The 23,652-nt window shown below is 41.4% G+C and overlaps 1 protein-coding gene across 1 annotated transcript in view; it reads left to right on the top strand.

The window, feature by feature from the left end:
* The first annotated feature begins 16,587 nt into the window (after positions 1-16,587).
* ME1 (malic enzyme 1) overlaps positions 16,588-23,652 on the top strand; it is a 173,966-nt gene continuing 166,901 nt past the window's right edge. The window contains exon 1 of the mRNA XM_032184259.1: positions 16,588-16,797. Within this exon, the coding sequence (XP_032040150.1) occupies positions 16,693-16,797 (105 nt within the window). The 5' untranslated portion in view covers positions 16,588-16,692. The remainder of the gene's footprint in view (positions 16,798-23,652) is intronic.

Raw genomic sequence — 23,652 nt, 5'->3', positions numbered from 1 at the left:
ATCTTTGAACTACTGCACTTATACATAAGGATAAAGGAGTCAGTGTGTACAAATATGATTACAAATGTCTCAGAAAGGAAAGAGTTACTCATCAGAACTACCAAAGTCACTTCATGCAGCATCTAGAGATACCTCAGAGCTGTTGCTTTTCCAAATACTCAGCAGACCTCACCCTACCCAGGCAGATCTAAAAACAACTGGTAGGTGCAGCATTGCCAGACTTCATTTGTTATCGGATGCAAATAAATTTGGACTTGCTAATAACACGTTGAACCAGGAAAATGCAAGAGGTCACAGGAAAATTGAAAGGAAAGGAGGGATAAGCTGGGTGGGAGGCAAGTACCATCACTTCAGGATAGTTAGCAAATAACCTATGCAACCTCTTGCACATCATTTCCTAAGAAACACAGGTACAGCTCCATATTCTGCCTTAAAAATTTCAGTGCTTTTCGAATGTTCCTGATTTCCAATCCAGCTCCTCGTGTGTGTCCAGCTTTCCTCACTCTGGTACTTTGCAGAATTAAGAAATGTGTATTTGCAACATGCTGTACATCAAGGGCTTTTCAGATAAACAAGTGGGGCAGCAAGGAGCTGAACGACTGCTCATGTCCACAGGCAAATTTGGTGGTGGAAGTTCAATTCCTTTTCAGGGTGTGAACTGCAAAGCTCTTCTGCCTCAAAATGGTCCTTTTAATATTTAATTTTCCAGTACTACCACTAAATTAAATTATTGCTGGCTTTCCCCCTAGCCTTTCTGCATCACTTACACATGCTGGTATACAAGCAAGCTGTTCAGGTCAGCACTGCTGCACATTGAAACACAGCTTTGGTTCCTGTAAGCTAGCACACACTGCTTTGTGCCCATCTTTGTTATTTAAGCATATGCTAGTGATATTAGCATGTACTTACAGAAATGGATAACTTCTGGAGATTATCAGCAGGATGTAACATTCACTCCCTCTCTCAGGGCTAGAGAAAGGACAAGCGTGGTTTGTCCTGTAGGAACAAGTTACAAGACAGCACAGCTGTGGAAAATGAATTAATTCTCTTGAGAGCAGCAACAGTAATGCAATGGGTGCTAGAGTGAAAGCCAGGAATTTCTGGTCCTCCTCAGAAAAGAGTTTTGAGATCCTGGCTCCAAAGGAGAGCAGAGGGAAGATGAGAGGCTCGCTCCTCTTTGTCTTTGCATCTTGTCTGAAATGGCTCAGGCTTTCAACCTTTACTTCAGTTGGCTGAAGTAAGGCATGCCTTGTGCATTAGGTAAGGTGGGGGTGGGGTTTGGAAATAATATATTAACATTTAAAAAAGAAGGTCACCCTTAAAATTATTTTTCCTTTTTCACAACGAGATGCATTAGAAAAGTGTTTGAGCATCAGTAATGTTATTAAACCTTTTCCTTGCCTGAAAGGCTGTCCCCCTCCAATGCATAGATATGGCAAAGTTCTTCTTTTCTTTAATGGGACAGGACACAGCTTTAGTTGTTCCAGTAAAACAAAACATAGCTTAGAGAAACACAGCTACTTCAGGCTAACTGCAGCTGCTATGCCACACTGTAAGTGCATGCAACTGCACCGACTCCAGTAGGGTTAATGCAAATTACACGGGAAGGAGGAGCTTTGATTATAAAACTTCTGTAGAGTATTGTTGTGTACAGCCTGTACTGCTGTGCTTTGAAACAAGGTGTAGCCAATTTGCACATTTGAAATTTTTTGTCCCTCTCCTTCTCTCAATTCACTGATAAGGTTACTGTGTGAATCCTTATCTTCCCAGAAAATGTTTGCTTTTTGTTGTTACTGTAGTAACTATATATGTGAACCAAGTTTCTTATTATCTTTCTGTGTAGCCCATATGCCTCTATGTTCTTAATTCAAAAGTAATTTAGAATTTATTAGCTAGGTTTTTAGCATACTGGACAAATTCCCAGTTCATTATTGCTTGATAAAAAATAATAAAGTTAAAATGTGGTCTATATATGGTTAGATTATTATTAATTTATTTATATTACTAATTTAAGTTTTATGCAGATATATGGAGTTTATCATAATCTTAGCATAATTACTGAGCAATGCAGATGGGATGTTGTAAATTTGCTAATTTCAGAGTCCCCCAGTTTGGTGTAATCACCTCTGTCTTGACAGATAAATGCACCAGGAAGAACAGATAACTCCTTGATTTGGGATCCATCCTCTGACAGGAGCAAAGGACAAACGATCATTCTTGGAGCAGATCTTTATCCTGAAAAGTGCTAGACACTGATCTTCATCCAGCAGCAAAGCATCCAAAGACTGTGATGAATGATGTCTGGAGAGCTCAGCACCTAGAAGGAGGGAGCTTATAGTGAGCAGGAGACAAGATCACGGCTGCTAGAAATGAGCAGGCTGTTACACTGCATGGTTCAGTTAAGAGGGGAAAAACAAGGCTGAGAAGAAAGGCAGATTTTAAGCCTTTACTTCATGCAGAGTCTTTTAAATATATCTTGGACTAAATTTACAGTGTCTTGGAAACTGTATTACCAGCACATTTGAGAGAAATTATTTTGAGATGTCAGATATTTTCAGAAAGCACAGGGAAGGCTCGTCATGCTACAAACTGGTACGAATGCCACCTATGGGTGTAAAGGAGAAGATTCAGAAGCTACACCTGTAGACATGCTGTACCTGAACCCCAAATGAAATACTATACCTGTCACAGACTATTGAGGAGTTTGGAGTGCAAAGGGAGAGCATTAGGAGTCCCTGCAAAGCTGGCAAGAGCAGTAGAGCCAGTTTAGGGGTTAAGACAACTGATAATAGCTTTAGGACGTAAATATACTTAACACACTAAAGCTACACCACCACAGTATGATGAGATTTATGAGTCATCAGAAAGAAATAGTACAGAAACGTGAGATTTACAGATGTAGAGTGGAACCATGAGATCAGGTAAAGGATATATAGCTCATTCGTGATGTTTTTCATATATAAAACATGAAATAGTTTCTTAAAAAATACATTACAGTAGTTTCCATGAAAAAAAAATGTGGCCAAAGGAAACAAAGTAGAAACTGAAGTGATAGCTGAGACAGCATTTCCATTTTCATTATTTTGAACTTCAAAAATAAATTCTAGCATTGTCTCATGATTGTTAGATCAGAAAATCATTTACTTTCTTTTGAAAGCCATAACTGAATACAAAAAGTGTTCCTGAATATTAAAGAAAGTGAGTTACTGCTTTCTGTATTCAGATACATTCAAATCATTTGGCTTTCCAAACTCTAAACATGTCTCATTGTATATAACCCTCGGCAAAGAATGTGCGCTTTGGTGCATATGAAAATATTGGTTGAGACACAAAGGCGTTTGATATACTGCACATGCACCATTCATTTATTTTCCCTGACAATTTGCATGCATAGCTTTTGGGTTATCCAAATATAAACTTGCACATACCCTGAGAGTTTGGAAGGTTCACACCCTTTTTTATAATCCAGGCAACCTTTCTTCCCTGCACATTCCCATTAGGCCTCTGTACAGTGCTTGCCAGAAGACTGAAGCTCAGCAGGTGTGGTCTTTCTGTAATTTTTTCCCAGTGGAAGTCTAATGGGAACCTCTTGCACGTATAAAATTATAATACTCACCCAAATGTTGGCTAGACTGGGACCTTGCTTTGAAAACTGTGGGGTGGGGACTATGTCTTTTAGTTTACACCAGCATGTCCTGACTCCAGATCACAGTCCTACATGCCCCAAAACCAAACAAAGGCAACAATAACAAACAAACAAAAAAATGAATAGTCATCAAAATATTCCCTGCAAAAGCTGCTAGATCATTTAAAAGCCCAGTTCTAGAAGGGCCTGTTTTGTAAAACAGGAGAAATTCTTGGTGCTCAGCACTTTGTATGATGGGCAGTTTTTTATTTGACATATTGTTTTGCAAAGTGACAGTAGAAATGTGCAGCTACAAGTTTCCAGATAGATGACATAAAGGCTGTTCACTTGGTCTTTACAAAGTACTTTGGAGATTAAAAGTTACGCAAAGGCTATCTGTTACTGAAACGTGCTTTCATTGCATCTTTGTCTTGTCAGATTCATTATGACATATAAGTGGTGCTCTCACGATATGGAGATTAAGCTTCTGACAGCTTCTGTTTCTGACCCAGCCGCAAAATATTCTTATGGATGTTACTCAGTATACAAAAACATCTGCTGAGAGCAAACACTTTAAACCATTTGAATTCTTTGTAAGAGAAACTGTTTAAAGAGGAATTAACATCTCATGATGTGGGGAAGATACGCCCCTTCCATATGGATGAACAGCTTTCTCAAAGCCTTAAGTCTAGACTTACTGCATGGCCAAAAAAATTGTTCTTATAAAAAAAATTCCTTTCTGGATCCAGCTCTAAAGCATGCACAGTGTTCTGACTCAGTCAGGACAAATATATTTCTCACAACTCACTTTTGAGGCACACATGATCAGAGAAGTTAAAGCAAGTATGTATGTAGCCTAACTTCATTTATAGTTACACTATAGGAAAAGTTCATAATCAAATAGAATTGTAAGAATTACAGAGAAAGATGCTGCCTACTCTGTTACCTCTTTTATGAATGCACTGTGAAGACCCTGACTTTCTGCCTTCTGCAGAACTCCTTTCCAGACAAACGAAATTTCACCAGCTAACCTGTCTGCATTGCACAGTGAAAAACAAACAAACAAAATAATGCCTTTAGGAGCCTGTTTTAGGGGGCAAGATTTCTCTTTAACATATGTTAGTGGTACCACCTATATCGCTTTTTGGTATCCACATGTCCAAATCCACCACCTGGACTTTGCAGTACAAAGGGCAAGTACATACTAAACCTTATATGTCTACATTAATATTTTTCAGCATCTCAGATATCCCATGATTTCTGGGAACATGGCCCACATTTATTTTGCCATATTAACTGGAATTGCTTTAGGACCGGTATGCACTGCAGGAACTCCTCTGGCCTTCCTCATCCATTATGTAGCTGTAATTTAATACATTTGTAAAAACCCTTTGTGTTACACTTTTTTATTTGATTCTTTCCATTTCTGCTAAGGTATAAACCAGCAAACTCTGTTATGAGCTCCTTCTACTTAAGCAGAATACAGCAGGATCACTTTGTTATGCTGACTTGTTGATTTGTAAGGGCCTGAGCAGCTATTTATTGCAGAGGTAAATTGCCACTGTGCTCCAAATTATAGCTATGGACATGTAACTTACATACATCTTCTGCAATCCAGTTTAGTGTTGGCCAATCAATCACCAAAACAGTTGTGGCAACAGAGGTTTTGTGGTTTGACCAGAGGTCATGGGCATCAAAAGTACGATGATTTCTGGATGTCAGAGGATGGGGAGCTCACACTTTGTAGGGAACAACAGTAATGCTCATACCCGTTGTTCAAGTACCACAAATAATGTCACCTGCAGCATTTTTTTTTTTTTTTGCCATCAGGGCAAGTTCACAAGAACTGTTCCAAGAACTACTGAAAAGATGCATGATGTCAGGATTAGGAGAAAAATCTTGTCTTTTCTACTCACAAAGCTATGTCCTTATGGTCAGAGAGCTTGGCAAAAGAGAGTCTATGCTCACAGCTACAGGAGGGGGGTGGAGTGAGATTCAATTTCAAAAGTCTTCGCAATACCAAGTGACTGGGTAATGAAATGGCAGATTAAATAGTTAATCCCAGTATTATACATACAAACAATGCATTATTCTAATTTACTTAAGACCACTTAGGAAAGAGGCCACAGAGTCACCACAGATTGGCACAGACTTTTAGAGCCAGTAAGAAAAGCAAATAGAGTTTCAGAAATTACCTATGCATAAAACCTGGAAAATAAAGAGAGAATATCAATGTGATATTAAGTCATACATAGTACACTTACATTTTGGATACTGTCTGCATTATTGATCATCTCAACCCCAAAGATTTTTAGCATAGGTAACAGGTATTGATTATTTATCATTTCTCATACTACTGAAGTAGGAGTTAAAAAAATAAGCCTGGCAAGAGCTGAGAAGCTACAACGTTTTCAAACAATACATTGTTAATTATGAAATACAGCTCACCAGGATATTGTATAAACCAAAGTACAGGGATTCAAAAAAGAATCAGACAAAATTTTTGGCTGTTAGTTGTAGTAGTGTGCTGGTAAACTCTGGCTCAGGAAGTCCTCAGTCCCCATAATTTATTGACACAAACTTCAGCACTACTTCTGCTGTTCTCTTTCCCCATGCAGTGCCTTCCTTCTGAAAAATGCTGCAGGTCCTCAAGGGTTATATGGAGGTGGAATTTACTGAAGATAAATAGCATTCTGTTTTTAAGGGGGATTTAGAGGTTTTGAGTAGTGACATATGTGAAATCCATGGTGTGAACATTCCCTAAGAATTATGAGAACTCTACAACAAGTAATAGTAGGATAGGGTAACGAGTAGTGGTATGTAGCTTTATTTAGACATACTGTTCTCTCCTGCTAGGATTAAACCATTGTAGGTTTAATTATAGGGCTGTTTATTTATTTATTATTGATTTTTTAACATGAACAGTCCTAGACACGTAATGTTTTTCCTGGAGAAGTCTCTTCTTGCTTCTTACGAGTACAAATCAATAAACACAAACTTAAACAAAAAGATATCTGATTATTTTCCAGGCAAGATATCTGGTGCTGCACAGTGAAGTTATTATCAGTCCATTCCATGTACTCTACCTAGAATTTCCCATTGACTCATATTTCTCCCTAGGGCTCGTTTATAGCACAAATTTATTTAATTTTTTTCAGTAATGTTTCCTGAAATAAATAAACTGTACCCTTCAACTGTTCCTTGCAGTTAATTATGTTAACTGGGACAGCTATTCTTCAGACATTTTATAAAACACTGAAACTCTCATCTGAACTAGGCCACTAACTAATTGCTATGCACAGGCAACAACACCACATTATTTCTGAAACCCTGTCATCATTGTCCTGTAACTGAAAACCCACAGTAATGGTGAATTATCTCATGCAGGACTAGTTTAAATCACAAAAATTGCTGCTTAAACAAATTCTCTGTTATTTCCTTCCTTTGTCATGTCAGAAAGTAATACTAGATGTTTTACAAATTAAGTTTCAGCAGAAGTAGTCTTAACATTTTAAAAGGACATAATGCTATTTGGAAAATAGTGTCAATACTCAAAATGACCAAGCTAGTAAATCTTCAAAATATTTTCTTAGAAATATTGCATACTTTTGGATTTTTAGTATGGCAAGTTACTGCTTTATGTGGAGTAATATAGATTGGTTTATCCCTGTTAGAAACTTGTTGGCTCCATATTAAGAATTTAGGGTATGTGTAACCACCTAACTTTTAGTTAGAGCATCCATACCTCTGAGGGTCTGCATTGCTCTATGGAATGGCTCTTTGGAGACAAGGTGAGCAGGTCTATCAGTGAAAAAAATCATGAGCCATTGACTGCTACCACCTGAGTAACCATGAGGCAGAGAATGACACCAAAAGTGATTTGATAGAAATGATCCTCTATATCCTTTGGTGAAGTGGGAACTGAAAAAAGTCATCTCAGAAGCCTACTTATGAGACTTTACTCAAATGTTCCCTTCTAGGTGCTAAGCTTGGTAAAATTATAAAAAATATTATTTTTCCCTTCTGCTTTATACTCTTGCTGAAGGTGTCTAGGCCTTTCATGGCTATTAACAAACCAGGCATCATAGACAGAGATGTCCAGGATTCCCTTGAACCTGGTCTAGGGATTCTTTGCACCAGAAGGTAGCAGTTCATTACCTCAAAAACTTTTGCCTCTTTCTTCTTCCCTGCTGATTTAGCAGATTTTAACTTTTAATTGGTCTTGTCTAAAGTATTTGTATATGAAAAACCTAAGCACAGTTGGAATCTCATACATTGAACCTCCAGTGCTTTGGCAAGTGAACTGCATGTAATGGACCCCACACAGCTTTCCTTGCTCAGGGAAGGGTTACTGATGAACTAGGAATTGTGCTTGAGCCTATGCCAACATTTTTGTGAGAAGGTTTGTTTTTAACATTGCTAATGATTTGGAAAACAAAATGGACTTTGTGGGACAATCTCTCAAATACTTATGGTAATTAGGACATATGGAAGAGAAAAAGCCTTTAACAGGCTCACCAAATCATCTGACTTCACACAGGAGATGAAGTAGTTAAAAGAAGAAAATATCTAAGCATGCTTTGTCAGTTGCTAAACCATTAAAATTACTGTGCCAGGCAGTAATGGCAAAAATGGGAGCAAATGGGAGCAAACAACAGAAATGCACTCAATAATAATATTCCAAAATTATCCTAAAGGTGTTAAAGTTATTTGGAATTATGCTTGTAATTGGCAGAGCTGAAAGAATTCACCACATTCTTATAAACAGTGGATGGAGACTCAGAGTTACCACTTTTATTGCTGGAACATACATCTGATACAGTAATTTAAGTAAAAATGCTGTTTGGGGCCTTTTTCTAAATCCTATTATTCCTAGCAAGACAGTGAACTCCCAGTATTAAGATACAAATCATACCATAAAGTCATAGCAATTTCATTTTGGCATTGAATAATCCTCAGCTCCAAATTCATTGTTAGTGCAGCTAAAATGAGGCCAAGAAAAATTTGTTCCAGGCCACTTAACAAAACAGTTGATTTTTATTTTTTAATTCTAGAAATCTGAAATGTTCTTCCATATTATCTCTAAAATATCTGAGATGGAAATATGTGTGCACGCTTAAGTTTCTAAAGCTATGTGAAGTGTAAAATGAAGGCATTTGTGTTAGTGATGAAGATAGTACTAACAAGATCTCACATCTTTTAAATAAGTGGACTTAGTATTCTAGAAATAGTTGACATTCCTCTTCACCAGCCAATTCAGGAAATTAATTTAAAAAGGATATTTCAAGGAAGATTTACTTCAATCTCTTCTGCACAGTTTGAAAAGAAGGGACTTTATTTTCCACTTTGCGTAGGTCATTTAAGCCACTCCAGAGTGTCTGTACAATCAAAATAGAAGCATTTTACATCAACTTTGAAAATCTAGATTTGTTCACATTAGATCTGCTCATGGGTGACTGAATGACAACTAAAGCAATGAATAGTTAAGTATCTACAGCTTGAATAAAAAATAATAATAATTTTTTTTTAAAAAAAAGAAATGCTATTAAAAAGAATAGATTTTTTTTGTTTTTAGGAAATTCTGCACTATTTGTTTAAATACTGAAAAAAGTTTGGATGTTTACTTTGTTTGTACTTTGTTTTACTTTATTTAATCTCCTTGGATTGCAAAGTGGGCCAGAATACCTTCTGAGAATATGCTGCCCTGAAGCACATATATTTTATTTGCTTTGTGCTAGATTTATTATGAGTATAATAAGAAGGATGTGGCCTATAAGTCAGAAGAATAACACAGAATTCAATTCTCATTCTGCCACAAATGCAGCACAAATGAATGGCTATACAGGCATGAAACTACATACACTTGTCTTTCTCCCTGCCTCACAGTGGTCTTGAGAGCTGATGGAACTTGCAATTTGTACTACATCTTAAGTTGGAAAATCTCTCACAGTGCTTCAGCACAACCAACATGTGTTGGACAGGTATGACTTCTTTTCTGCAATGCCTGGACTATGCAATATCAACTAATAAAATGTACAATGGACATTTCTACAGTTTTATTATACTTATATATAATTTAGTTATATATTATAGTGAAATAATTTTAGTATTTACGTGATTCCAGCATCAGCTTCCAAAATTACAGAGTCTTAAGATATTTATCACCAGCTGTTGAAGTTAAACAGTTCGGTTAGATTAAAGGCACATCAGATAAAATTCCTACAAGAAAGGAGTAAAGTGATACAAAGACAATTCTTCTGGGTAAAAGTCCTCCTGGCCAAGAAGAGACAGACAGAAATAGAGGAGCAAAATCACAGAAACTTGAATTCATGAGGAGGAGAAGCTTTTAGTGGCCATGATGCAGTTCCTGTAGATATTGCTTTATATTCATAGAATTTGTTGTACTACCCAGAGAATCCCATAAAAGTCCAGGTTGGAAAGGACATCTGAAGGTCATCCAGTCCAACCTCCTGTTGAAAACCAGCCTAACTTCAAAGCATCATGATGTTGCTCAGGGCCTTGTCTCATCAAGTTTTGAAAATCTCCAGGGACAAAATTACTTGGCCTCTCTAGGCAGCCTGCTCCAGCACTCCGCAAACTTCTGGTGGAAAATGTGCTTAAGCTCAATTGGAGGTTCTCCAGGTGCCCCTTGCTTCTCCTCCTTGTTGTCATCACACTCCACATCTCCAAGAAGAGCCTGGCTCTTCCTTCTTGGCAACTGTCCATCGTGTCAGGGTGTAGTGGGGCCAGTGCCCCCCTTGGGACCCCTGGGGTGCTCCCTGTGTGAGCTGGCACAGCAGGGTCTCAACAGTGGGCACCCATTCTATCACTCTCAGTGAGGAAGCAGGGCAGGTTGGGGGCAACCTGTGGCAGTCCCCTGTCCGGGTCCATCCGAGGCTAGTCTGAGGTCATGCTTGGAACACAAGCCAGGGTCAGGCCTGGTGAGGGTAGCCGGGGTCAGATACAACCCCGTGATTGCTGAATGAGACCATGGTGACGAGGCTGGTCTGAGGTCACGCTATGAAGTCAGCAAACAGGGCCGATGGCCAGACACAGGCAGAGCTGTGCCAGGCTGGTGAACCAGGACAGGGACTGATAGCCCTGATGGGCTGATGTGGGGTCCTGGGCTGTGGGGTGGGTGGGGGGAACCACAGGGGAACTGGGCAGGGCCACCAAGACCTATTAGGGTCCTCAGAGTGCTGGCACCTCAGGCATTTCAAAACTACCATTAGAGTCTCCTCTCAACCTCAAGAGTGTGTTACCTAGTTTAAAGTAAAATTAAAAAAAAAAAAAAATCAACTTTGTATTACAAACACTTTCAGTTTATAAAAAAATATTAAAATTAAACAATAATGTTGTATTGCTTATGCTGTTTAATTTTTACTTCTCTTTCAGCTTAACTAACTAAAAATATGCTTCCTAGTGATCAAAAAATGAATTTCCTTTTCAAATTACGGAGTACAAGTTTGGCTTGCTAATGCTGCTGTGAAATGTTTACATAATAGAAACTTTACAAATGCTTCAGTTCTATTCTTAAAACATTAAACAATTCCTCTTTTTTAAAGTTAGCCTTGTATTTCTGCCAAATTGGACTTGATACTGCCAACTCATTCAGACTGCATCCCTGCAGGAAAGGACATGGGGTTATATCGGCCCACAAACTGAACATGAGTTGATGGTGTTGTGCTATTGCAAAAAAAGCAAACATTTTACTGAGAAGTATAAATAGAATTGCCATTGGTAAAACACGTGAAGTAAACCTCACAGTTGATTCAGGACTGGTGAGGTCTCAGCTGGAGTAACGTAACCTGTACTGAGCATTAAACAGCACTTTCAGAGCATGATTGGGATGGTAAGAGGCAGAAAATGTGACTGAGGAGGAACAACTTGAAATAATTTTGGCTTGGGTATGAATATATTATGGAATTCAGGGAGAAAAATCTTCTAAAACATTTATTTCCTGCAATGAGGAAGAAACTTTTTACATTTATTTCTATGTCAGTTGGTAATAGACTGACTAAAGACCTTGATTTGGGCAAGTTAGACATAAAATACAAGTACAGTCCTAAAAAAAAACACAACTTAGTTAATGTGATGCTTTCATCAGGGTGTAGGACTTCCCTTTTTCTTCTTCCAAACCAGTAGCCCTGGAAGCTAACATTTCCCCAGTGCCATAGCAGCACTGCAGGAGACAGAGATCCAAGACTCTGCCACAGTTCAAACAATGGGCTGACAGGGTCCAAATCCCCTGAGCAGTTACAGCTTGACACAAGGACATTTCCCAAGTTCCAGTCTTAGATGTTTAAACTGAGCCAGCCACCTTAACCACTTCAGCACCAGGGAAATCTTTCCTTTCCTGTACAGTCTCCTTATTGTTGGATTGCCAAAGAGAGTTGTAACTCATACACTGGTGTTTTCTAACAATAGTTTCAGACATGAAGGCAAATGAGATGACATTCAATGCTCCTTCTAGTAGATTTTTCTAGGACTGTTTCAAGTAGAGTTTTTCATATATCCATAATACATCTAGGGAGATCTGACAGATCCAACAGAAAAAATCATTAAACAATAGCATATAGGGGTGGGAGGAAATCATAAGCACAGCTACTCTTGAAAAATCTTGAGTAGGAGTTTTAAAACTGTGCCATATGAAAACAATCTGGGAAATAGGATTAGGCACCTGTCAGAAGAGAGGGCAAAGCCACTGTATTTTCTGTCAGAAACACCTTGACAATGTAAGACCCTTACTAATTTATTTAAATGGGGGTTAACTCTTGCAAAAATACCTGTATCTCATATGCAGCCATAAAAAAATATAAAAATAATAATAAAAAATCTGTCACTTACATTATTTATATTATTGCAACTATAGATTTATTGTGTAATGCATCCTTCTGGAGTAACCTTTAACTACAGATGTAACTTGAACATTATTCCTTTGACCTATTTTAAACTGTTTTTCTGGTTCAAATACTATGGAGTCCTGGTTATGGTAACTTAAGAATCACTCTAAAACTCTGTACTGACAGAGATAATAATCAAATGCTTACTAGCAATCAGATCTTTGTTCTTACATGAACAGGATTAGAAACACATCTTCCATACACTCTGAGGTGTTGCACATTAAACTGCTACTTTTATGTCTTGGTCAAGGATACTCTGCAATGGTGCATGACGAAATTAATGCAAATGCATGACAAAATTAACAGACGGTTATAAACTCTAGCAAGCAAATAATTAGCGGCAGACAGGCAAATAAATCCCTTCTAACTTTATCTAATGCCAAAATGCTCCAGGCCTCAAGTTGAAGACTTCTACAGGTGACAGGAAAGAACACTTTTTCCTGTTTCTTTGCATTCCCTTTTGAGCTGAAAAGGTCTGTTCCCAATGCAGAGCTGTTCTTGCAACTCAGGGACACATTTATCATAAGAGATTCACAACCAGCTTAGGAACCTGAAGGTGCACAAGTCCATGGGACCTGATGAGATAAAGCTGCAGGTCCTGAAGGAACTGGTGGATGTAGTTGCTAAGCCACTGTCCACCATATCTGAGAAGTCGTGGCGGTCCCATGAAATTCCTGTTGACTGAAAGAGGAAAAAAAAAAAAAAAAAAAAAAACACTTTAAAAAAGGGTAAAAAGGAAGACCCAGGGAACTGGGACTGGAAGGAAGACAGCTGAGGCCAGTCAGTTTCACCTCTGTGCCTGGCAAAATCATGGAGCAGATCCTCTTGGAAGATCTGCTAAGGGATGTGGAAAATAAGGAGGTGATTGGTGACAGCCAATGTGACTTTGCTAAGGGCAGATTGCACCTGACAAATCTGGTGGCCTTCTACAATGGGGTTACAGCATTAGTGGATAGAGGAAGAGCAACTGACATCATCTACCTGGACTTGTGCAAAGCATGTGACACTGCCCCCCATGATATCTTTGTCTCTAAATTGGAGAGATTTGATTAATTGGATTTGATGGATGGATCACTTGGTGGGTAAGGAGTTGACTGGATGGCCATACTCAATGGCTCAATGTCCAGGTGGAAATCAGTAACAAGTGGTGTCACTCAGGGGTCTGTCTCGGGACTCATGCTGTTTAACATCTTTGTAGGTGACATGGACAGTGGGATTGGGTACACCCTCAGCAAGTTTGCTGATGACACCAAGCTGTGTGGTGCTGTCAACACTCAGGAGGGAAGGGATTCTCAAACCCCTGGGTGGGTTTGAGAAGTAGGCCCGTGCAAACCTCATGAGGTTCAACAAGGCCTAGTGCAAGGTTCTGCATCTTGCCCAGGGCAATCTCAAGCACAAATATAGTTTGGGAAGGAAATGGGTTGAGAGCAGCCTTGAGAAGAGGGACCTGAGGGTCTTGGTTGACGAGAATCATGACATGAGCTGGCAAGGTGAGCTTGCATCTCAGAAAGCCAAGCGTATCCTGGGCTGCATCAAAAGCAGGTGGCCAGCAGATTGAGGGAGGTTATTATCCCCCTCTGCTCTGCTTTCATAAGACTCTACCTGGAGCACTGTTTTCAGCTCTGGGGCCCCCAGCACACAAAGGATATGGACCTATTAGAACAAGTCCAGAGGAGGGCCACAAAGATGATCAAGGGGCTGGAGCACCTCTCCTACAAAGATAGGCTGAGGGTGTTGGGGTTGTTCAGCCTGGAGAAGAGAAGGCTTCATGGAGACCTTACAGTCTCCAGTACCTTACATGTCTCACAGTATCTAAAGAGGGCCTACAGGAAAGCTGGAGAGGGGCTCTTTGTCAGGGAGTGTAGGGATAGGATGAGGAGTAATGGCTTTAAAGTAAAAGAGGGTAGATTGAGATTAGGTATCAGGAGGAAATTCTTCACTCAGAGGGTGGTGAGGCCCTGGCACAGGTTGCCCAGAGAAGCTGTGGATGCCCCATCCCTGGAGGTGTTCAAGGCCAGGCTGGATGGGGTTTTGGGCAATGTGGTCTGGTGGGAGGTGTCCCTGCCCATGGCAGGGGGGTGGAACTGGATGGTCTTTAAGATCCCTTCCAACCCAAACTGTTCTATGATATGGTGTGAGTTTATTTTTATTGGTATTTGAACATAATGAACAGAAATGAATTCTATTTCAAGGAAAACACAGAGGAATAAATTTGTATGGAAAACACTGTAGAAAACTGTTTCTAAAGTCTGATTACATAAAAGAAAGAACAGCCACACTAACGTCACCTGAATTAGCTGCTTCATTACATGCCTTTAATAGCAGGTGCAAGGTGAGTCAGGACAAGTCCTTAGCAGGGGTCAGACCTCTGAACAGGTACACATAGCTGTTACAGTGACTTTTGGCAGATTTTTATTTTTTATTTTTTATAGCTAGTGTTGCAACACTAAGATAAAAATTACATCAGTACACATGGCTTTCTCTTGGACAAAAGTATGGCACTTAGGTTACCATTCTATCAGAATAATTTCAGTGTACCTACAAAGAAAGGAAAGAAGGAAGTTTCCATGTTGCTTTTTATTTTTATCATGACTAAGAAAGACCTGAAATGTGAGCTTGGTATGCCTGATATACCTATTTAAGGTAAAATCTGGGACTTGGATAGGTATTCAGCCTTATGGACAAACCTCAGGAAGGGCAGATCATTAGTAACAGAGACTTGAGTTTTGAAGTTTGTTCAAAATGTTTTATTAACATTGCTTTTCAAAATACTTTCTGAGATGGTAGAGGCAGGGAGAGGTTTATTTACTGATCTTTCTGCTTACTTGCTAATCAAGTTTCTAGAAACAGAAGTTGGAAGCCTTTCAAATTTCCTTTGTTAATTAACCCTAAACAATTCTTTTGGAGCTAATTAACAGGAAATTCAGGAAAGGACAGATTCTGAGGAAGCCTTTTTTTAATAGAATAGGAAGTAGTAGAATTGATACGTGGCCTACAGCTTAAACGCAAGGAGATAGATTTAACATCGCTACAAAATTTTTATGTTTGTTGCTACTTGACATCTAATTCACCTGCAACACGTGAGTAATAGCAAAAGCCTCAGTCCCAGACTTAGGTTTAAAGCTGTGTAATTCCTTTAGCATGGCTACAGTATCTGTATGAAAGTCACTTCTGTTTATATACATGAATTTAGGAGAATGAAGCCAGAGTCCTCCAGCACACAGGTGTTGTATACAAACAATTTTAGGACGTGCTGCCTCGAAATGCTACAGAGTGGCACAGATCAGCCCAACACCTGCTGTGTGTGTGCTCTGCAATGCTCCCCATCCCTCCCAGACATTGCCCCGAATAGCACAGCTTAAACCGGCGCACAACCCCACCCCCAAGAGCTAATCACATCACACCCGGGCTAAGGACTGCGTGCAGCTGATCCCCTTTGGGGAAGCTTAGATTTCACACTCGTTTAATAACATAACGAAAGCGAAACTTCGCTCCCGGTACCAGGGGCACCAGCTCCGTGCCTGGCCGAGGCCGGGGGACTGGTCTCCAGCTCGGGGTCCCACCTGAGCCCTCAGAGGCCCATAGAGGCTCGGACACGTTACACAGCCGTGCTCCGGGGGCAGCTTAACACCAGGCCCTGCGTGAAATAAATAATCAAACAAAAAGCGTGATGACAGAGAAGCGCTGCCCCCGTCTTTCCCGAGCAGCTTGCTGAAGAGTTGCTAGCGGGACCGGGGCGACCCGGAGGGGCCGCCAGGGAGCGAGGGCCAAACGCGGAGGCCGAGGCCTTCCCTGGCTCGGCCCGAGGACCGCGGGGAGCCGCAGCCCGGCTCGGGGCGAAGCGGGCGGGGGTCCGGGGGTGGGCTCCGGGCGGCTCCGACCCCGCCACCGCCGCCCCTCGCCCCTCGGGGCCGGCCGCGGGCGGGGGTGCGCGGGGCCGGCGGTGACTCAGCGGCGGCGCCCCGCTGCCCCCCGCCTGGCGGCGGCGCCTTGCCGCGGCTCTGCCCCCTCCCTCCCTCTCTCCCTCCTTCTCTCCTCCCTCCCTGCCTGCCGCAGGATCATCCCACCCCGCCGGGCCGTCACCTCGGCAGGAGGAGCCGCCGCCGCCGCCACCGTCGCTTCGCCTCCGCTCCCGCCGCGACCTGCCGGCAGCGCTCCCCCGCCATGCACGGAGCAGGGAAGGCAGCCCAGAGCCGCGACGCCGCCCGGCCCCTGCAGCTCACCATGAAGAGGGGCTACGAGGTGCTCCGCGACCCTCACCTCAACAAGGTAGGGGCAGGGGCGCCGGGCTGACAGACCCCTGCCCTGCCCTGCCCTGCCTTGCTCAGCGCTTCCCGCTGCGGCGCCCGGCGGCCTCCCCCCGCCACCTGTCGCCGAGCCGGGCTCTTCCTCCTCTTCCTCGGAGGCTGTGGGGGCCCTGCGGCGGCTCCCCGGGCTCCCCCCGCTTTGTTTTCCCCGAGCAGAGCGGCAGCAGCCCGGGGATGCTGCAGAGGCAAGTTCCCCTGCAGGTGGGCTGCACGTTGCCGCTGCCCTGCCTGGCTTCTCCCGCTGCCCAGCCGCCTCTTCCAGCCCTTATCTCCCCTCCCGGTGTGTGTGGGTGCTGTGTGTTACCCCCGGCAGGTGGAAGAGGCGTTTTGTCACCGTTTTCTTTCCACCTGACGCTGTCAAGTCCAACCCCAGCTCCCCCCTGCCCTGCATCAGTGAGTGCAGTCTGCGCCTGAGGGATGCAGCAGCACAGCGAAACCCCCTTATCGCATCCCTAATTCACTTAGGGCTCGCTCAGCTTGATAAAACTCTGACACAGGAAAACAAAACAGGTGAGTATGGAAGTATTTGCACAGCTCTGACTCAGCTGCCGAGTTCAGATTGTAAAATTCCTTATTGCCTCGACGGGCCCTGGATTTGCTGCCCGGATGAACCATGGGTGAAGTCAAAGGTAGATGATAAACCTCACGTAGCACATGAAACCTCGGTGAAGTCCTTAGTCCCGGCTTTGTTCTTGCACATTATTTTTACTGGTTGGCTTGTGTTTGTGCCCTGACTGGTACTACTGCGTTCAAATGCACGTATAGCCATTTTACTTATTGCCAAGTTGTATGAATTGACAAAAACTGTGTCTAGTTTTACCGGGTAGGTTGACTCATCCATAAAAACTCCATGTATTAGTTAGATGAATAGCGCTTTTATTAGTGTGGGTGTTTGAATACAAATTTTCCTCAGAGGGTGTCTTGTGTTTGTGTGTGTGTGCAGGCCCGAGAAGGTCTCTTGAGGTCAGGTGAAATGAAAACTAACCAAAACGTTAAAATCCCAGAAGGAACGAATGAGAGGCTGTTTCACTTGGGATTGCTTCTAAGCAATTGCAACATTCATGGAAAATACTGGTTCAGAATAACCAAGGAAAGCCAACCAAAAAAAAAAATTCTTTTAAGACGTAAAACAGGGCTTACTCTAAAATGTGGTCTGTAAAGAGCAGAGACCGAGTAGGCTCATTGCTACCTGTATCCCTCAAATATCACACATCTTGCCCTTGAACAGCATAGCTGGAGACTAGATGCTGAAGATGAAGGCTCTTGTTTGATTTCTTGGCTTAGGCTTTATTCTTCCCTCCCCCCTCAGCTGTGCTATGGCACATGTGCACTGTACAGCAGAGAAGCCAGGCAAAGTATTTGTTCGTTACCAGCCACATCTACCCAGCTAATGAGTGGTTTTGAGTGGCATAGGAAAGGTCAGCTGAAATCCCTGGGCTTGCTGTAAGAAAAGTGGGGCTGGTCAAGAATGAGCAAGCAGTTTTGAGACAGGTGATTTGCGGTGAGTATAGATGCTCTATACCCCCCAAGTTACATAATGGCAATAAAATTTAAAAAAAAAAAAAAAAAAGCTGAGAACTGCTAACATGGTTGCCTTTTTAATAGTTTGTGATGTGCCTGCAAGCATGGGAGCTGGTACTCCCAGTTCACTTTCTGTTGCCAAGGCTGTTAAACAAGCATCAGATTGTACAGATCTCAATTTTAAGTCGACAAAATATCTCCTTTAACGATTCTAAAGTACAAGAATTGTTTGCGGTACTGAAGAAGTGCCAGAAATTTCTGCTATCTCACGGCTGTAAGAGCTGCAATTGCTTGGTATCAGCACTTTCTTTTAGATACTGCGCCAGCTCTAATAGTCCCATTTGCATACGCTTGGCAAAAGTAGGCTGTAAGTACCAAATAGTGGTATCTAGCTGCAACCTGTAGAAAAACAAGCCAAGTCGTGTTTTAGGTACTACCTGAATCTTGTCTGATACTTGTAACCTTGTTTCTCTTCCATAAGTAAAATTTAGATTTTGTAACTTACACTGCAAATTTCTTCAGCCAAGACAATTGGTGAAGCTCAGGTGAAGCTCAAATGTGCATACAACATGTGGAAGCTCGTGGTTTGTTTCCTCAAATAATAAAATCCTTGTAAAAAATTTTCCATTCAACCTGTCTGAGAAAAGGAATTTATTTAAGGGCTGTGGGAATGTCAGGGTAAACACCTGAATTTCTCCTTTTCCCTTCTCTCTTTCCTTCTACCTTGACAACATTTCTAGGCAAAAAGAAGCACGCTTACCACTGATGTATGTTGAAGTTCTAGGCAATATAGTTCTAAAATCTTTTATGCTTCACTCTGTATAGTTCACAAATGTATGGACATCATTGAGGAAAAGCTTGATGGAAAAGCTTAATGCCTTTTTTCCCCCCCATTGAGGTATTTTGCCTGCACTTGAAGCCATTGCTTCTTTTACAAGATCACTGAGCAGTTTGCCCTACCTTAGCAGTGGTGTGATGCATCAAAAATCATTGTGGGACAGTGGACCTTAAGACACTGAGTCTAATTACATGAGGACACACGTTCAAGTCTACAAACAATAATCATGATTTAATTTATCATCTGAGGTCCACAGAGTTTAAAACTGTCATTACAGCCTTCTCAGTAATTTTTTTCCCCCTCTTGCACAACTAAACACATTGTGAGTAGGAATTACAAGGAAAACAAACACAGTTTCACTTCTTTTCATTGAAATAGATTGCATTAGGAACTTTTGGCAGTGAGTCGTACGCTCTTTAAGCTGATGAGTTACAGCAGTGTGAAAGCAATTGGCTCTCTCCTACTGTAAATCTTTTCATTTATACTTTACTCAATGTATGAATGCTATTTTTAAGCCCACAAATCATAAGGACACTTTATGCTAAACTTTCTTTTCATCTTTAATTTCTTACCTTTTAATATTATTTAAACAAGTAAGTTTCCCCTAAGCTGCTTATTTTTAGAATCTTGATGTGAAGGTACGCAAACACGAATTTCAATATCAAGCTTTTCAGATAGCATTTCCCCTAGTTGCCAAGTCTAAATGCTTGCCTAATGGAGAAAGTGTGCCATTGGGGGGGGGGGGGGGGGGACAGTGCTTGCTTCTAGGCTGCTTTCATACTCTAGCAGAGCGGTTCACAGAGCAGAATATAAGTGATTCTATTAAATCTTAATTCTGGAGGACTCTGTCCCCTCCCCAGATGCTTTATTTTTACCACCATCCTCTGACTGACCACTGTCACCATTGCTAAGTGTTAACATGCTTGTGAATTATTGCTCCACATTCTGTCTTTCCATTTATTCAAATTGCACTAAAACAGTGGAGAATTTCAGAACAGTCCATCTGATGGGGCTGCTGAACACCTGGGAGTCCCAGATCTCAGTCCCACCTGCAAGGGCAGTGGTGTTTTATCCTTACCACCTCCTGTAAGTAAAGCTTTTAGATCTTAGTGGGTCCTCAGCATATTTTTACTAAGCATTTGTTAATTGTTGATTCAAGTTGGCTGCAAGTCTGTTGACTCGCTACAGAAATTGATATACAACAGCCATTCTGAAACAGACTGAAGGACCATTTATCCCAATATTGTATTTCTGACAGTGTCCAAAATGGACCTCTCAGGAAAAGTGAAAGAATAAATAGAAGAGAATAATTAGTTCAGCTGGAAGGGACCTTCAAAATCATCTAGTCCAACTTACGACAGGAGCTTGTAGTGATGTTTTCTCAGAATAATCAATTTCAGGCTGAGAGAATGAGCAGTTTATGATGGGGTTATTAAGATACGAATGCTTTGTTTTTGCTACCAGATTACACAGACTATATGTACTAATTTATTGAAAATATCATAAACTTTTTTTTTTTAAGTTTAAGTGAAATCATTATCTGAGGTAAACAGAAGCATTTACTTCCTGCTTTTCTTCCACATTTCAGACAGTGGGAGGAGCATGCTTGTGAAATACAGATATATTCTGCTCTGCATTACTTTGCTAAAACCTATTTAGGTTTTGAGAAACTAAAGCACCATGCATCATGTAATTGGTGCAGGTAACATATGAAAGAGGTCTTGTAACTGACATTTGTTGGTGACACTGTAACAGGCCTTAGAAAACCCAGACCTCCCTAAGAAAAATCAAAAGCATTCCAGTGAGGTTTATCTGGCTGTTGGGTGAAGGAGATTAAACGTATAAGAAGCTCCTCTAAATAAATCTATGCCTGAATCAAATACCGAACAGTAGAGTTTTTTTCCTTCCACGGGTAATGTTCATATCTTCACTTAAACCTGTGAGCGCTTTGCCTGGGTCGTGTACAGTGGTCACTGCTCACTTTTTGCCTTAACTGATATTCTGAGAAAAAAACTGATAAATCTTGAGGTAAAAGAAGAAAACACTCTCTAAAATGGCATGTTAGAAGAGTCTGTATTAACTTGCAAAATAGGTTTTTTGGAGATTACTTAATACTAGGATGATTTCATGTTATGTGCTGGTAGGCGTGACCCTGTTTGAGGAATTATTATTATTTTTTTTTCCTCTCTAACTGCTGATCAGTCTCACTGTCCTCTTTTTCTCCTATAATCATTTTTTCCCTTTACACCATTGTAGTTTTTAAAAGTAATGTTTCCTGAGCACCTAGCAGAGCAGTTCTGGTCTGTATAGGGATAAGCACATGCTATTTTTCTGTCTTTGACAAGAGTAAATGATACAGTGGCTGTGCTAGCACAGAAAGCTGGATCAATACGATCTTTGTCTGGAACCTTTCAGAGTGAACTTGTATCGATTCTGCCTTTGTGTTATGCAAGTATTGCACTTTTGATCTATGACAAGGGTCTGTAAAACAGAAGTTACTGTTCTGTGGGATGGCAACCTGAAATAGGAGGTTCTCCAGGTGGGTGTTTAGTTCATACCAGAGCCATTTCCTTTTTAATAGGCATGGCTGTAAGTTGTAGGCTGGCAGAACTGTGATTACCTTGTACACTTGACTTTTGAGTAAGGGTGGGAGCTCAGTGGTAGCCCACCACGAGGTGCCATGGGGTTGGGTGAAGAGGTTAGGACATTACCAATGTATGATTAACACGATTAACCACGATTAACATGCCCTCATTTTTGTTGGTTTTTCACTGCCTTCTCTTGCTGCGGTTAGGAAAAACTAAAACCTGCTGAATTTTGTGGGGTATGAGGGAGCAGTCGTGATGCAGGACCGCTTTTGTATGAGCCCCTTTATTTACAGTATGTGTGGAAGGAGTTTAAAAATGAATTCTGTGCTTTGTTCTACCTCTCTTGCTCTCTTATTTTAAGACAGGTTTGTCCTGCACAAACAACCTTTTATGCATTCAAATACGGGTAACTTCCCATCTCTGCCATTACACCCTGCAGTACTACACTATAATTTTGGGGCATGGACAGCTTGTGGTGGCTGCCTTACCCGAGTTACAAGGAGATCCTCCTGATCTGAACAGAACAACTCGGCGTGCGAGAGACAGCCCCTCTGCTGGGACACAGGGAGGGTGGTCTGGGAGCGAGGGATGGTTGAGACCTAGGGGAATTTTTCTTTCTTAAATTCTGAGGGAAAGAAGAAACATAATTTCCTAGGTCACATATTGGTAGGATGTGCTGAGGAAGGAAAACTGAAAACATACCCCATCCTTTCATTCTTTAGGCCACTTTTGAAGGAGGATGCTGTGGAGAAGAGCCTTCCATTCTGTTTTGGGCTTTGCAAGGGTGAGCTCTGCAGAGTGAGCTGGCTGTTTGATGCCTCCTTCTCTCTCACCCTGTCTTTCCTTCTGCAGCCGAATGGAGCTGTGTGGAGGGCTCTTTGAGCAGCTGTAGCAGCCCTGAGGGAGACCAGGCTTACCTGCCAGAGCAAGCTGCCAACCAGGGCCAGAGGTGCTGGTTGAACAGATGAACCTTCAGGATGAACCTAGAGACTAGAAATACTAAGGCAGAAGTCCTGCTAGCATTTGAAGTGCTTTTTCCCACCATAGCTTCTGCTTTAGAGAGTCTGTGCTAGAAGGTGAGACAGCACAGACAGCTGAGCAGGACAGAGCCTGGCCCTTTTTTGCTGGAGATTGCTTTTGGGAGGAGAAAGGTCGATAGATGTTACCAAATGAGAGGTAAGGAGTTGGTGAATGTAAGGCAAATGAAATGAAATGAAATGAAATGAATGAAAGACAAAGAAGTCTTTGAAAGGTGCGCATGTGTAAGTGTGACATGTGTTATATTAAAAAAAAAAAAAGGAGAAGAGGGGTAGGGTAGCTTTGGGGTAACTCCAGAAAGCTTCATAAAATCTGTTCAAGTACATATACTTTGTCCTAATAGTCAGTTTAGATAAATAGTCAATTCAGTTGATAGATATTTAATACAGCCAAGGCTTTTCACAATGCCCTTTGTAGTACACTTTGCTGGTTTGCACTAGAGTATTTCATTCAAGGGGAAGTAAGGTGCCTACAGTAGACAGAGAACAATCTGTTAATAAGGAAGAAGTCTTTGGGGAAAAGCAGAAAGTATTTCAGTCAGATTATTTTTCCATCATATTCTATTTTATGTGTATACCCTACAGTATTCATTGCTTCCTAGTGTTTTTGCTCCTGACTAAGTAGGTAAGTTGCTGTGGTTAGTATTGTATCCTCTTCTTTCTGTTGGCCTCTGGTTCTTTGCTTGCATTTATGGAAAAGAATGCTGAGGCAGCGTGGTGGGAACAAAGTTCTGTGACTTGAATTAAAAGCAAATAAAATAAATGAGAAGCTTCTATGTAGTAAACTATATAGCAGTAAGCTGCTAGTGACTGAAAGCTGGTATGAGTAGTCA

Source organism: Aythya fuligula, chromosome 3, assembly GCF_009819795.1.
Source record: "Aythya fuligula isolate bAytFul2 chromosome 3, bAytFul2.pri, whole genome shotgun sequence".
NCBI classification, from domain to species: Eukaryota; Metazoa; Chordata; class Aves; order Anseriformes; family Anatidae; genus Aythya; species Aythya fuligula.
The sequence above is the reverse complement of the archived record's forward strand: the minus strand, read 5'-3'. Positions and strand labels throughout refer to the sequence as shown.